Here is a 15,186-nt window from a genome sequence, read left to right as displayed (position 1 = left end):
GGACTTCGGCTCTTCAACCAGGCACTCCAGCATCTGCTTAGGGAGAAACTACAGCACCAGAAAAGACGCCAGGCATTTATTAACACAGACACCCAGGGAACAGATATGGAGAAGGATGAAGGGACACTGAGCCTACGCACACAGCTGCCTCCTTCTGCCTGTGGTGCTGGATGGAGCCCAACATCAAGTCTGCCGAGACCAGGGAAGGTGTGCCATGCATGGAGAGCTGGCGGAAGAGGAAAGGCCCTGTCCTCTCCAGTATTACTGCCCTGGGAAGCCGGGGCCTCCTGACAGGAGTTGTCCTGGCGGCATCCTGCAAATGAGCATTGATAATTCACAACAGAAAGCAGGAGTGGGTGCAGTGGCTCTCCCGGGCGGCTACCTGCCTGCCTGCCTGCCAAGAGTCGGGGGGATTTCTGTGTTGTCTTCACCTGTCATGGCCATGCGGAGGACTTGGTTCTGTGAAGAGTCAAGCGAGCAGCCTGGCACTGGCGCGTAATCCGAGCTACTCAGGAAGCTGAGGCCTGAGGAGCTCAGCTTGAAGCCAGCCCAGGAGGAAAAGTCTGTGACACTCTTATCTCCAATTAGCCATCAAAATGCCTGAAGTGGAGCTCTGAGTCAAGTGGTAGGCCAGAACACCAGCCCCAAGCAGAGAAGCCAAAGAACAGTGGAAAGCCCTGAGTTCAAGCCACAGTACCAACACACACACACACACACACACACACACACACGTATGCACGCACACACACAGTGAGCAGAAACGACAGGCCTACAGTGAAATCCCCAAGGCCTCTGACTCTCTTTTGCCTGGGAAGGATCACCACGGTCTCTCCTTCCTTCCCAGATCTCCCTAGAATTCCCAGCAGTATTCACAGACCATGTCTACCCACAACACATGTCCAGAACCTGTGCTAAGCAAGTTCTTGCATTCTATGCACTAAATTTGATGGAGGGATAAACCAAGTTTCTGAAAATCTAATTTGATACCGAGACCTCTTGCTAAGATAGTAAAACAAAAAAGCTGGAGAGCTACAGGCTTCCCCTCCCCACAACCACCCACCCAATTATGAAAACAAATTATTCACGGGAAGCTGAGGTTGTTGTGCAGATCCAAGCAGATCTAAAGGAGTGAGCACCTTCTAGTAAACGAAGTCAGCCACGGCAACAACGGGAGCAGAGCCGGAGGAGTGTGTGGGAAATACGCGTCCCACACTAATTGGGAACATAACATGTTTATACAGTAAAGTTCACACTTCTCACAAGTCAGCAAATGGCACTTCTTCCCTAGAGTTTAGCCTAGAGATGGTCCATCAGGAGGAACTCATTATTAATGGGGTCCCAAGTGGCCCCCAAGTTGCCGATATCTCTCCCGGTGGAAGGTAAAACACGCATTTCACCAATAGAAAACACTTTTCAAATGTCTTCCTTCCATTTCATGTTGCCATCTTAACATTAATTTGTGTCTTCTACAACTCTGCTTCCTCTTACCAACATCCCTGGGCAAATTTTGTAGCACGCGGGTTTCTAATCTATCAGGCTTAGCAACCCACCCTCCACCAAGTCATGCTTTCCTGTTACCACGAAGGCTTTGTGGGAGATGATAAGCGAGTCTGTATCTTGCAGATTCACAGAACAGAATCTAGAAAGCACACCACATGTATCTTCGTGTGTGTGTCCTGTTAAAAATGCAACTCGCTCTGGGTGCCCGTGGCTCACACCTGTAATCCTAGCTACTTAATAGGCTGCGTTCTGAGGATCACAGTTCAAAGCCAGCCTAGGTAGGCAAGTCCTTGAGACTTATCTCCAGTTAACTACCCCCAAAAAATGCTAGAAGTGGAACTGTGGCTCAAGTAGTAGAGCTCAGGACAATGCCCAGGCTGTGAGTTCAAGCCTCAGGACTGGTGTAAGAACATACCCACACACATAATGCACGCACATGTACATACATACGCACACACATTAGAGGGATTGTTTTAGAGGACAGCTTTTATACTATTGGGTTTGGGAAGAACTGAATAGTTGCATTTTAGATTTGAAAGGCATCTGTGAGACCATAGAATTTACTTCTTCCCTCCCCCCAATTTTAGCAACAATTAGCTATACCAAGGGTTTCGTTTTGACATGTCCATGTATTCATACAAATGTGCCTTGATTAGATTCCCCCCCTCCCCGTCACTCTGCCTTCTTTCACCCTTCCCACCCCATTTTCCAATTCAGTGTCAACAAGCTTCATTGTTCCGTTTTCCCACATGTACAGTAAGCAATTTGATATTTCTCCTCCTCTATCCTTAGTTGAGTTCCTTTTGGGATCACAGTTCACACTTACTGTAGCCTTTCTGTGCACTGGATATCAGGGTGTGTGCATAAATGGGCCATCTTAGTTTCTGTGCTCAAGCGGTTCATGGTCAACCGAGTCAGCTGTGTGGTACTTCCCCAGGGGTGAGGGGAAAGAGTTCCCGGAACGAGAGCCTGCTTCCACTGCCAGTCGCTTTGGAACTGGATTCAAAGAAAGAACCAGAGGTTACCGGGGGGGGGGGGGGGGGGGGGAGGGAGGGGTGAGCAGGAGGCCCCGCCACTCGGGAACAGGAAGACACCTGGCACAGAAGGCTTTGCCCCTCTGCCCGGCCTCCTGCAGCCCGGCAGTGGGTCATCTCTGTCCCTGCATGGGTAGCCAGTAGCTTAAGGGAAAAGGGAGGTGACTTCAACTTCACTCACGGTGCTCTCTTTGAAATAGAATATTTGAAACGAAACTTCCAGGCTATTTTCTGTTTCTAAAATAAAGATGGCTCTTCGGAAGCCACAGAAGATGAACTCCACAGCCGCTGGCGCGTAAATTCTCAGTCAGGCCTGTGATCCGTGTTCAGTTGGACTCGACGTTCTCGTCCTCAACTCTGTATTAGTGCTTCACGCTTCCTGTGTTAGTGGAAACACAGCATCGTGTACGTGGAGTTGCCCCCCTCAAAAGAGGAGCCACATTTTAACAAAAAGAGACTGTTAGGGAATGGAAACATTTCTTGTGTGGAGTATTGGCATTCACGGAAGGGAGACAGACAAATGGAGAAGGGGGAAAGAGGATGAATGTAGACAGAATACGTCATATCCACGCATGGAAATGGAACAAAGCCACTTGAAGAGACTGGTTTGGGAAGGGAAAAGAGGAAGAGAGGCCAGCGGGATGATTATGAACAAGGAGCATTCGATATATAAATGGACTTGTCAAAATGAAACACATTGATTGTAGGCAAGGCTTGAGTCTTCAATGGTAACATCTTCCCTGGGGCCCCCAGTCTTGGCTTCATGACTGACAGCTGTGAGCTAAGACAGCAGATCGGCTCCTGAACCCTCCCTGCCTGACTGACCTTTCCTTCTACCATAAGTGTCCTTCTCTTGACTATTCCGGGAATGAGGGGAAGTCAATGCCTGGACTCTGTGTCTTCCTTTTCCTTCCCTGTTGAGTGAGGACATTGGGCTGGATGCACTCTTGGAGCCCTTCAGGCTCTGAAAGTTCTAGAATGCTCTGCCCTCCGCTGGCTCCTTTGCTGGGTTGACAGCTGGGCTCCGGTCCCACAGCCCTTCCTTGCTCCTTCTCCTGGCTTCTGCCGTAGGATGAGTTCCTGCAAGGCCTACACAGACAGCACAGTGCCATCAAAGGAGACTGGCTTGCCGTCCAAAGACCTAGGTTCAAATCCCGCCTTGGTGACTAGGTATCTGCCGCCTTTAGCCAACTCACTTTATCGTGCCGTGCTGCCTCATTGTTTTTAGTGTAAGGAATGATAATAGATATTTATTTGTTGGATTTCGTGGCAGTTAAATGCGATAGGTGTGTGGAAATCCAGGCCACGAAAAGGCATTCTGTGTAAACTCGCTTCTTGGTTTTGCTTTGTTGTTGTTGTTGAGACATGAGATGTTCTAAATAGGTCACCTTTATAAGCTTACTAACTAGAACAACAAAACATGGCCCAAGTTTTTATTAAAATCATTCTGACAGGAATTCTGTTTCCTCGACCTGTGCCACGGAGCATATACAAAAGGTCTTTGGAGGAATTAGAGAAGGTCGTATTGCTACAGACGGTGGGCGTCATAGCAGACTCTGGGGACACAAGCGGGACAGGGAAGAAGGAAATATTGATAGTTTTTGAAAGAGGTGGTATTTTGTTGTTGTTTGTTTGTTTGTTTGTTTTTGGTACTGGTCGTGGGACTTTATCTCAGGGCCTGGACACTGTCCCTGAACGTTAGTACTCAAAGTTAGCGCTCTACCTCTTGAGCCACAACTCTACTTCCTGCTTTTTGATGGTTGATTGGCGATAAGAGTCTCATGGACTTTCCTGTCCCCGCTGGCTTTGAACCATCATCCTCAGATCTCAGCTTCCTGAGTCGCTAGGATGACAGACATGAGCCACTGGTGCCCAGCGTGAGAAGAAGGATTGGTTTTTTTTTTTTTTTTATGGCACCACTGAAGGTTTTCAAGCAGGAGAGATGCGATCAGGTTCGTGTCTCAGAGCTTCTCTAGGATCTGGGTGGGAAGTCGGGGTGGGGAGCGAGGCAGACGGCTGGAGAACCAGTCGCAGGCTCTCCAGCAGGACCAGAGAGAACCTGGGCAGACACGTGGAAAAATCAGAGCTGGGGAAAGATCCTTTGCCAAGAAAGGCCCATCAGCTGTACCAGCAAGCAACAGAGGAAGACCCCCATCCCAAGATAACCTCTGTTCCTCGCCAAGCTCTTTTCTCCCGATGTTTTTTGGCAGAAGACCTGGAGGTGCATTTGATTTAGAGAGATTTGGATCGGGCAGGCATTTGGGACGTGAGTTGTGCTCCAGTAAGAGTAAAAATGACACAATTTAAACCTCAGTGGTGCTTCTAGGTGACTAGGCCGGAAGAGCTCTGATAGACGGTCTTGGTTGACCCAAGGCTCGGCTCTGGGCTCTCTGTTGGGTAGAGCAGTTTCAAGTTGTCAGTTCTTCCATGTTTTCTCCCCAGAATCGGTGGATAACTGCCCCAGCAATTGCTATGGCAACGGAGACTGCATCTCTGGGACCTGCCACTGCTTCCTGGGCTTCCTGGGCCCAGATTGCGGCCGAGGTGAGTACTCACCCGAGCCTCGGGATCGCTACTCCCCGGACCCCAAGGGGCTCGGGCCCCGCTGCTCACAGCGACCGCCTTCCTGACACGCCCGAGAAGGGTTTCCGAGGGCCGCATCTGTGAAGCCCGTCCGAGGCGGCTTGCGGGCGCTGGGGCCTGTGAGCTGTTGTGATTCACCTGGGGACAAGCTGGGGGGAGGGAGGGTGGTCACAGAGGGAGCCTCGGGGAACCTGACGTCTCTCGCCGGGACAGACGGCGCGGCAGGTGGTTCTTCCGTGGTCAGCCCTGGCCAAGAGTCGTGAGAACCTTCCTTCTCTCGGGCACTAGAAGGGCTTCTCCGTTCGGTTTCCCCATCCCTTCACACACTCCGGCCCCCGTGGGACTCCGGCCGCCGCTGGGCTCTGGGGTTCCACACCGCGGGAACCAGTCGTGGGAGCTTCCCAGCTGTCTACCTATTGTGGGGCAAGCGCCAGGGTAACTGAACCCCACGGTGACCCGGCTAGACATGGAAACCTCGGTGTGGAAGGGACCAGAACCCACTCGGGAAGGCTTTCCAGATGTGGCGCCACGGGGCCCCGGGCCGGAGGCTGTTTGTGAGTGGAAGGCAGCGGTGGATCCCAGGCCGGGGGAAACAGCTGCCTGTAAATCCAGGCCTAGGAGACCGCCCCGGGGATTCTGCTTATGTTAGCTAATGTGAAATGGACTCCGCGTGAGGAAGCGAAGCTGGCAGCGCGGGGAGGCACCGTGCTTATCTGCCGAGTGCTTTCAAAGAAAAAAAAGAAGCCAGGTGGGGAGCAGGGAAGGTGGTACAGAGAGGAATGAGTCACCCCCTCTAACAAGAATTACTGCCTCATCCCATATGCACTTGGCGTTAAGAGTCACGTATAAAACAGCCTCATTGTGTCTGAGTAAGACAGGCGAGCACTTCCAGCACAATGCAGGAGGATTTATTTTTATATAGTGTCCTTCGTGGAGATGATCGCGAAACCCTCCACAGTAAGAAGCAGAACGGGAAGATAATGAAGAGCCCAGTTAGGCTCGGCTCTTCTCTCGAGGGGGGCCGGTGGAGGGGGCTGGAGTGGAGGCCCCGGAGACGAGGGAACCTGGCTGGGTAAAGACGGCGGCAGTGAGCGGGGCTGTGGAGGAGGTGCGGGGAAGGGAGCTGGAGTGCCCTCGGGAGGAAGGGGGCCCGCCGGCCCTGGGGCCCAGCCGCCGTCTTTTCCAGCGAGCTCAAAGCAGACAGCAGCTTCCTGTTCCGAGGCCCTGGCGGACACAGCCGAGCAGGGAGAGACGGCCCGCCGGGCTGGGGAAGAAGGGGTGCCGGGCGGTGACTCACGGCCGGCTTCTGGTGCTCCGTCCCCAGCCTCCTGCCCCGTGCTGTGCAGCGGGAACGGCCAGTACCTGAAGGGCAGGTGCCTGTGCCACAGCGGCTGGAAAGGGGCCGAGTGCGACGTGCCCACCAGCCAGTGCATCGACGTGGCCTGCAGCAGCCACGGCACCTGCATCATGGGCACCTGCATCTGCAACCCCGGCTACAAGGGCGAGAGCTGCGAGGAAGGTGAGGCCGGCACCCCACCCCACCCCACCCCCCCCGCCCCCGGGACCCCAACTCTACGCCGGGAAGCCACGCAGCAGTGGCTGATCCGCCCCGTTGGGATGCTGGCCCTCGTGGGCGGTCACCGACCGGCGTCTGCCGTCAGGGATGAGCGGGCGGGCGTCGGCACTGGGCGGGAGGAGAGACCGAGGCCCCCAGGTGGACGGCTTATTCAAGTGCACCTGACCCCTTCGTGGTAGAGCGGGTGGCGGCCCCGCGGTTCCCGCTTCCTGGAGGGTCCTTCTGTTGCCCTTCGCTCTGCGGCTCATCTGCTCATTTTCCGTCTATACTTCGGAAGGCTGACTCTACTGTGGACTTTTTGTGTGTGTGTGTCCATCACCAGGCTTGAACTCGGGGCCTGGGCGCTGTCCCTGAGCTTTTTGGCTCAAGGCTAGCGCTGTACCACTTTGAGCCCAGATTCACTTGTGGTTTTCTGGTAGTTAACTGGAGATAAGAGTCTCACGGGCTTTCCTGCCCAGGCTGGCTTTGAACCCAGATCCTCAGATCTCAGCCTCCTGAGTAGCTAGGATGACAGGCGTGAGCCGCCAGCAGCGGGCCTTCTGCTGTAGACTTCCGTACTCGTCTACCTTTATCACACCGGTGGGGTGTGGGTGTGTTCAGTCCTCGTGTGTGTCTCTCACCTTCATAATGTAAACACATGTATAGGTGAAGGATGGAATATAACCTGGCTTAACTGTGACATAAGTTGGTTTGTTTTCTTTTTTAATATGACCAGGCTGGGTGCTGGAGGCTCAACCTGTAATCTTAATTACCCAGGAGGCTAGGATCTGAGAATCGAGGTTCAAAGCTAGCCCAGACAGGAGAGTCTATAAGACTCTTATCTCCAATTACCCATCAGATAACTGGAAATGGAGCTGTACTCATGTATGGTAGCATATTCGCCTTGAGAAAAAGAGCTCAGGGATTGTGCCAAGGCCCTGAGTTCAAGCCCCGGGTGTGGCACACACACACACACACACACACACACACACACACACACGGTCAGGCGTGATAGATGAGTGTTTCTGTTTCACAAATGAAGAAACTGAGGCCCACGAAGGATGGTAAGGAGCCCAGGTACATAGAGCAACAATGGCTGGGATGAGGCCTGAGGCTTCTTTCTCCCTGGAAGTCCAATACCTTAATTTCCGGACTGCAGGAACCCAAGCAGATGAGAGACGGAGCCTCCTTCACAAACAAGAGGGAACAGAGTTGGGGGGCTTCTGAAATCAGACCTGACTCTGTCACTGTGTGCCCTCAGTTCCCCCACCAAACAATGAGCACGCCCTCCTCTGAGAGTCATTGTGAGGATCAATTAAATGGCCCCTGCCCAGCTCAGTGTCTGACACCGAGTCAATGCTCCATAAACAGTGCTCTCAATGTATTAGTGTGATTCTGCGGATGACTGAAACACATCTCACCCAGGAGCATTTGAAGTGGATGGACTTGCCTTTCGTGGGCAATCGTGTGAATTTGCTTTTCGTCATGTTCATCTTCCAGTGCCAGGCCCTTGCCCCAGAAGAGACTCCAAGGATAGCTTCCATATATTTGGCATTTAGTAGAGACTCTCTGAGAGAGAGACAGAGACAGACAGAGAGAGAGAGAGAGAGAGAGAGAGAGAGAGAGAGAGAGAGAATGTGAACAGGATAATTTGAAGCACGGTAAGGAGGAGCTCGTCTGGGCCATATGTAACCCTGAGCAGGGCAGCAGGGAGTCCTGACTGAGACCCGGGCAGCTAGGGGCCGGCAGAGAGAAGAAAAGAAGTAGCCTCAGAAGAAAGGTGCCTGGTCATCTTCTCCAGAGATCGGGAGCCATTCCTGTTGGTCTGTGGAGGTGGAGACTCCGAGAAGGGCGCGGAAGCCAAGAGGAGACTCGGTGCCTGCCCCTCCCCAGCTCCACCTCTGTGGAACAGGCCAGGGAGGGAGAAGGTCCTTCCCACAATAGGTCGGCCCTGGACAGTGCCCCAGGGCTTCAGGGTTATTTACACAAAGAAAGAAAAACCTGTTTTTGAGAACTTTGATTTATATTATCTATTTGAAAAGAGATGTTTTTACTCCAGCTCTCTCTTCTGGTTCTCTCGTGTTCTTTTTGTTCCCTGGTGTCTGTGCAGAGTCCTGTGAGGATAACAGGGTTTTCTTGGGGTGCTCCTCCTCCCTCTTCTAGTTCTCCCGTGCCCGCCTCCTCTTCCCTCCTCCTCCTTCTCCTTCCTGTCCCTCTTCTTCTCCCTTCTCCTCCTCCATCTCTTCTTTTTCCTTATCTGCCTCTTCCTCCTCTTTCAGCTACCACGTGTGAAAACCATCAGCTAACGAGCTTACTATTTTTTTTTAACCTCTTCCTTCCGAAGTTTATTACGCCATGTTCTGAAAGCTCACGTTTTCAGGGGTGTGGACTCGCTGGTGTGGTCCCTGGGGGGAAGGGTTGTGCGTCACGCTGTGTCATGCAGACCTTGTTTCGTTAATGGACTGAGCTCCTGGCAGGAATTTTGGCTTGAATGGCAAGTCCTTCAAAGGAGGAAAATGGTAACTTTGGCACGCCTCTAAACACGGACTAGGTTAGGGTCTCTCGTAAAACCGTGCTTCCCCAGCGGATTCCTGACGCCCTTTGTCTCCACCCTGCGCTCCCCACATGGGCTCTTCCCATTCTTGTGCATGGCTCCCTGAGACATGTTCTCTGTGAGGCTGTCCCACTGTGGGAGAAGATTGCCTCGGTCTCATCATCTTCGGGACCCCGGAGGCCTGGGAGAGAACAGAACCAGTCTATCCGTGACTTCTTTAACAGGGCATCGTTGTGGCATAGATAATGGCTTTGGGTTTAGGGTCAAGGTGCAGGCCCAATGTGACCACATGGGGAAAACCAGCCGGTTCAGGAAGGTTCCAGGAGCTTCTGTTCCTCCAACCATGTGGCTGGCGCTCTTTAAAACTCCCTTCCTGATGCGCACTCGCCCTGCCCGTTCAAGCATTGCCTGGAGGTGGTCTCCCATCAGCCGTTCACTGGTCTCTGGTCTCTGCTTGGAACATCTGCCAAGGGAGGAGGATTCATTCCCTTTGGTGTGGGGAAGAGCAGGGCTCCGGTACGCAGGGCTCTCCCTGAATAAACGTGGAATGCTCCTGGTCCTCTTGCCAATAGTGCAGATCGATTCAGTTCCAGCATGAGGGTACCCTGCTTTATCCAGACCCTCTCCCTGCCCCCCCCCAAACTGGAGGCCAGGCATTCACAATACAGGAAATATTTTTGCTAGGTCTTGAGGTAGGAATTGCTGAGTTGTTTCCTGTCAAATTAGAAAGCTGTCTGGATCTAGGGAATTATCACAGTAGCCTAATGGGCCGGAATAATCCTTCTGAGATTCTGAGATTAGAGGCAGATCATAAGAATTTATCACTGTTGTTACTTTTAGTAGTTTTTTTTTAATACCAGGCCAGCCAACAGGTCATGCCTTAACCGTGACTAAATGGTGTCTTGGGAATGCGAGACAAGAGTTTTTTGCTTGCCTTTAGCTTTATTACTTCTGCATATTGCCCTGTTTCTTTCTGTGGTTAGTTTTGATTTCTATATTTGAAGCATTGTATGTATTTGAGTCTGTGTGTGTGTGTGTGCGCGCGCGCGTGTGTGTGTGTGCATCAAGCTGGCCCTCTAACCCTTGAGTCACACCACCTCTAAGAGAAAATAGCAGAAGGACTTGACCAGAAAACAATCAGTCAAATGTAAATTCCTCCATGTGTTTGTGTGTGACCTTGGACAAGCTACTGAACCTCTCCGTTCTTTAAAATCTGGTAATTACACCAGCTATTTCATATATACATTGCTAGGATTGAAAGAGATAGATTAAATGCTTCATAGCAATTGTAGAAGAGAGGAGTGAATATGTTAGCTAACTGTTGTGACCAATGATATGCTTATAGCAATAGCCCAAAGCAAATAGCCTAAAAATTACAAGGCTCTAAACCCCAGAACTTCCCCCACCCCACCCCCCAAAAAGAAGGGAAACTAGATTATAATATGATTAATCGATTCCAATTTGGGCATGAACTTTAAAAAAAGCAAAGTCTTTTAAAATACATTCATATATTCATGCCTTCTCTTTTTTTCCACCAATCCTGGGCTTGAACTCAGGGCCTGGATATACCCATGCTTATGGCAGTATTACTCACAACAGCTACCCGGTACATGGATGAATGCTTAAACAAAACGTGATCTCCACAGGAAGTGGAATATTATTCAGCCTTACAAAGGAAAGGAATGCGGGCATGTGCCACAACTGTAGGGAACCTCAAGAATATTAGGCTAAGTAAAATAAGTCAGTTCACACACACACACACACACACACACACACACACACACACACAGAAAACAAAACAAAAACCCGGAAGACAGTGCGACTCCACTTACATGAGATGCCTACAGTGGTCGGATTCAGAGGGACAGTAGCACGATGGTTGTTGGGGCCTGCAGGCAGGGTGTGGCTTGACAGGTACAGTGTTTCGGCTTTGCAAGGCGAGCCGCCTTCTGGAGATGGATGGTAGTGACAGCTGCATTACCATCAGCCACCAACCATGAATGACCTTGGGATCTCTGGGCTGTGTTAGGAATGGACAGAATGGGACATCTACGTGTTACATACTCCACCACCAGAAAGATGTGGAGCAGGGTGGAATTCCTCTCTGGCAAAGTTCACCTATGTGATGGGCACCAAGTATTTACTCCCTGAGCCTCGATTTCCTTATTGCAGCTTCGTGGAGTTACTAAGAGAAACGATCCCTAAGTGTGTGAGAGACATGTAGCTCAAGCCCCGCGGAGGCAGCCCGCAGTGCTCCCCGCTCCTTCCTCTTTCTGGGTTGCTCTGAGAACTCCCCGCAGTGCCCCACCCCAATCCCTTACACAGCTGGTGGCCTCTCCGAGGGTCACGGGCCCCCTTGGGACCAGCAGCACGCTCGTCTGCGAACCCTTGCCTGATGCTCAGGTGCTTACCTGTGCTCTCTTGTTTCCTGCCACAGTGGACTGCATGGACCCCACTTGCTCGGGCCGGGGTGTCTGTGTGAGAGGCGAGTGCCACTGTTCTGTCGGATGGGGAGGCACCAACTGCGAGACACCCAGAGCCACGTGCTTGGACCAGTGCTCAGGTCATGGGACCTTCCTTCCAGACACCGGGCTGTGCAACTGTGACCCTAGCTGGACTGGCCACGATTGTTCTATTGGTAAGTGTGGGGAGAAGGTCGCGGCGGGGGAGAAGGGGTCACTGCGAACCCCGTGTCGCCTTACCTATCCTGTCCTGAGCAGTGGTGCGACCCTGCCGTCAGTCAGCCGATGGATTCCCCGGTTCTCCCAGTGCTCTTTGTCCTCTCTGGAACTCTCACTTTGATGATACTCCTCTTACGTGGGCAGAGGTTTCCACATTACACCCTCACCTTGTTGTATAGCCTCGAGAGTCAAAACAGGACTGTGATAGTTACGTCTGCCCAGTTGTAAGTCAAATACCTAAGAGAACAACTTAAAGAAATGGTTTGTCCTGGTTCACCATTTAGAGGTTCCATCCATAATTGCTCAGCCCCAGGCACTGCAGCAGAATGTCATGACAGAGTGAGCACGTGGTGAGGAGCTTCTTCACCTCATGGTGGACAGGAAGCAGGGACAAGCAATCAGACAGAGACCCAAGCAACTCGGCCCTACCTCCTAAAGTTTCCAGAACTTCCCCAGACAGCACCATGAGCTGGGGGACCCAAACCCCAATGCAGGAACCTTTAAACAGTTCCTATTTAAACTGTAACAAAGTGCCCCTATGAACATTGACGGCGGTACCTATCATCACAGATCTCTCTCTGTCTTTTTCCCTCTCACACACTTATACATACTTCACTCCACAAAGGAGTTAGAGAGGCCAGAACCAAACACATGCAGGGAAATAAACTGACAATGAAGCCCCGGCTCTGAGAACTTTTAAGTAATTCTCCCCCAGGACATAGTTAAAAGGGGATGTCATATACAACGACTGCAGTTTCGCCCTAAATCATTGCCTTTACCACTCCACGCTGTTTAAAACAAAGGCAAGCTCAAATTATCTCATTATGTGTTGGATTAGCAGTCTGGTTTTGATGAGGAAAGATGGTCGAGTCCTTTGGCAAAAACGAATTCCCCAAAGCATTCATGCCTCTGGGGTACTTTGAATTACCTTTCCCCATTACAAGGAGAATTGGCAGTTTGAATTGGACTTTTATCCTTGTTTGCAAAGCTCCTGGAAAGACATGATTTTGAGCACAGATGTGCAGAGTCTCGGGAATAATTCTCTTTATATAGCTCTGTTTATAGCAACATAATAAATGGTCCTCTTAAAGCTACGCAGGCTTGTATTGTTCATTGTGTGGCTGCAAAGCTAATTTATGGTAGGTCTATAACTGTGCCTTGCACTGTTAATCCCTGATGGAATTCCTCAGCCTCAGAGGAAGCAGGTATAACTTTGGGTGAGACTTCTGAGTATTCTCTAGCTGGTTCTAAAAGTGGAGACAATAGAATCACCTGGAAGGACTGCAGATAGATTTGTTGATCTCATCTTCCGGTCCTGGGTAATCACACCCCATAACTGATATCAGTTTCGCATGTAGATTCCATGTGAGAACAAAGGAGACTCAGACAGACCTGGGCTCAAATCCTTACTAGTTACAGCTACTTACTCTTAATAATACTCTTGAGCAAGTCCTATCATTCCTTTAAGTAAAAAAAAAAAAATGGAGTTAGTGATATTCCGTACCTCCTAGAGGGAGTTTTCTAAGAATTATTTAAGATAATGTGAAAGAGTTTAACATTCTATTTGGCCCATGGTAGGGGCCCAGTAAACGTTATTTATTATGATGTTCATTAAAATATCCTTGGGTGAGAAAGCACTTGATCTTAGCAAAGATGTTTGATGGTAAGAAGCAAGATGAGATGAACCCTTTCCGAATGCGGATCGCAGTCTTTAAATCGTTAGCCTGGGGCTGACTAAGTGGTTGTCACAGTTATCACAAGGCCAGGAAATTAAGTTACTACCTCACTTTGCAACAATTGTAATAAATTACATCTGTTAAATACTGGTAAGCACTAGGAGGAGATTCACAAGGACCCACACCCCACAGCCAGGAGAGGTAGAGATGGCAACTGTGCTATCGCTTGTCCTCCAGTGACCAGGCCCAAGGGTGGCTGTGGCTTGCCTGAGGCGCACAGAACTGGGAGTCACGCCCCAGCCCAGAGCTCCGGGAACAGCCTGCTTCCTGTCGTTCCGCGCTGCCTCTCAACAGGCCACCGCCATTTCCCAGCTGTCACTTCCCCTCTAGACGCCAGGGGAACAACAAGGAAAGTGTTTCCAGGCTGACTGTGGGCCTGCCCTCCTCGGGGGTCAGGCTTAGTTCTGCTGCATGCTAGCTCCGTGGTATTGACAGGAAACCTAACTTTTCTTCCGTTACCTCACCTGAAACCTGGAGATGATGGGTAGTACCCATGGCGGGGGAGGCGGCCCCTACACGACAGCGCGGTCTATGCAGCGAGCACAGTGCATGTCCCAGTCTAAGTACTTGCTGTGCCTTCTGTCACCTTCCCGGGATACCTTGCCCGGGTGGAAGCTGATTGTGAACAAGTGAGATGAAGCATGGAATCCAAGCTAGAGACATTTCACCAACAGGGGACCATCTCCCCATTCCCTGCTGTCGGCTCCAGGGCAGTGGAAGGAGCCCTGATCTTTTCTCAGAAGTTTTGTTACCTGATATTTCAATGGCTTCCACAAGTGGCTGAGCCTCTCCAACCCTCAGTTTCCTCCTCCTAAAGCCGATTTATGTCACTGTCGTAAGGATTAGGTGAGAAAGCGTAGATCAAGTGGTTACCCCAGGACCTGGCAGGGCTCAGACGCTTGACACATAGGAGCTCTATCTGCATTATGTGTGCTCTTTGCTGCCTGACATGCCAGGAGGGTAGACTCTGCTCAGAGCCTTCTTCAGGGACCAGAGGCCACCAGACACATCCTAAATGACCTTTGAACTATCAACTTGGAAGGCCGTCTCCTTAGAAGGAGGACTCTCTCTTCCCTGAGATGAGGGTCTTTCTCTTCATCACCACCATCAGGATTTAGTGAAGGCAGCACAAGTCAGCGTGCTTTCCGTTGAAATGTGAGCTGGCCAGTTCACTAAGTACTTCCAAGAGGTTCATGGAAACTGAAGTCAGATTTATAGAAGTGTTTACGAAGGTCCCCGGTTCCCAGTAACTTGGCTTCTAGTCTTATCTCAGAAAGTTCTTCCTCAATCCAGCCTCGTGTGTGTGGCCCTTCATCCCAGGAAACCACACACGTCAGCTGGATTGAGACATTCCCACTAGAGTACAGGCTCTGTGTCCAACCCCCTCACCCTCAACACACCTCGGTCCTCCGCTCAGAACCCAGCGGACATCCCTGCCTGAGTCATTTGGGGTGACGATGGCGGCAGCTATGCAAGGCGGGCGATTGTTTCACAGAGAGGAAGCAGGTGAGAGCAGAACAACTTGCTCGGTCATTCACTTGAC

The 15,186-nt window shown here is 51.1% G+C and overlaps 1 protein-coding gene across 3 annotated transcripts in view; it reads left to right on the top strand.

Moving 5' to 3' along the window:
• Tenm4 (teneurin transmembrane protein 4) overlaps positions 1-15,186 on the top strand; it is a 567,737-nt gene that overhangs the window by 423,683 nt on the left and 128,868 nt on the right. For all 3 annotated transcript variants that reach the window (XM_048361201.1, XM_048361200.1, XM_048361199.1), the window contains 3 exons: positions 4,977-5,078; positions 6,442-6,636; positions 11,664-11,864. In XM_048361201.1, coding sequence (XP_048217158.1) covers positions 4,977-5,078; positions 6,442-6,636; positions 11,664-11,864 — 498 coding nt within the window. The remainder of the gene's footprint in view (positions 1-4,976; positions 5,079-6,441; positions 6,637-11,663; positions 11,865-15,186) is intronic.

The sequence above is a fragment of the Perognathus longimembris genome, chromosome 13 (assembly GCF_023159225.1).
Source record: "Perognathus longimembris pacificus isolate PPM17 chromosome 13, ASM2315922v1, whole genome shotgun sequence".
Classification (NCBI taxonomy): domain Eukaryota; kingdom Metazoa; phylum Chordata; class Mammalia; order Rodentia; family Heteromyidae; genus Perognathus; species Perognathus longimembris.
This window is presented reverse-complemented; position numbering and strand designations above follow the sequence as displayed.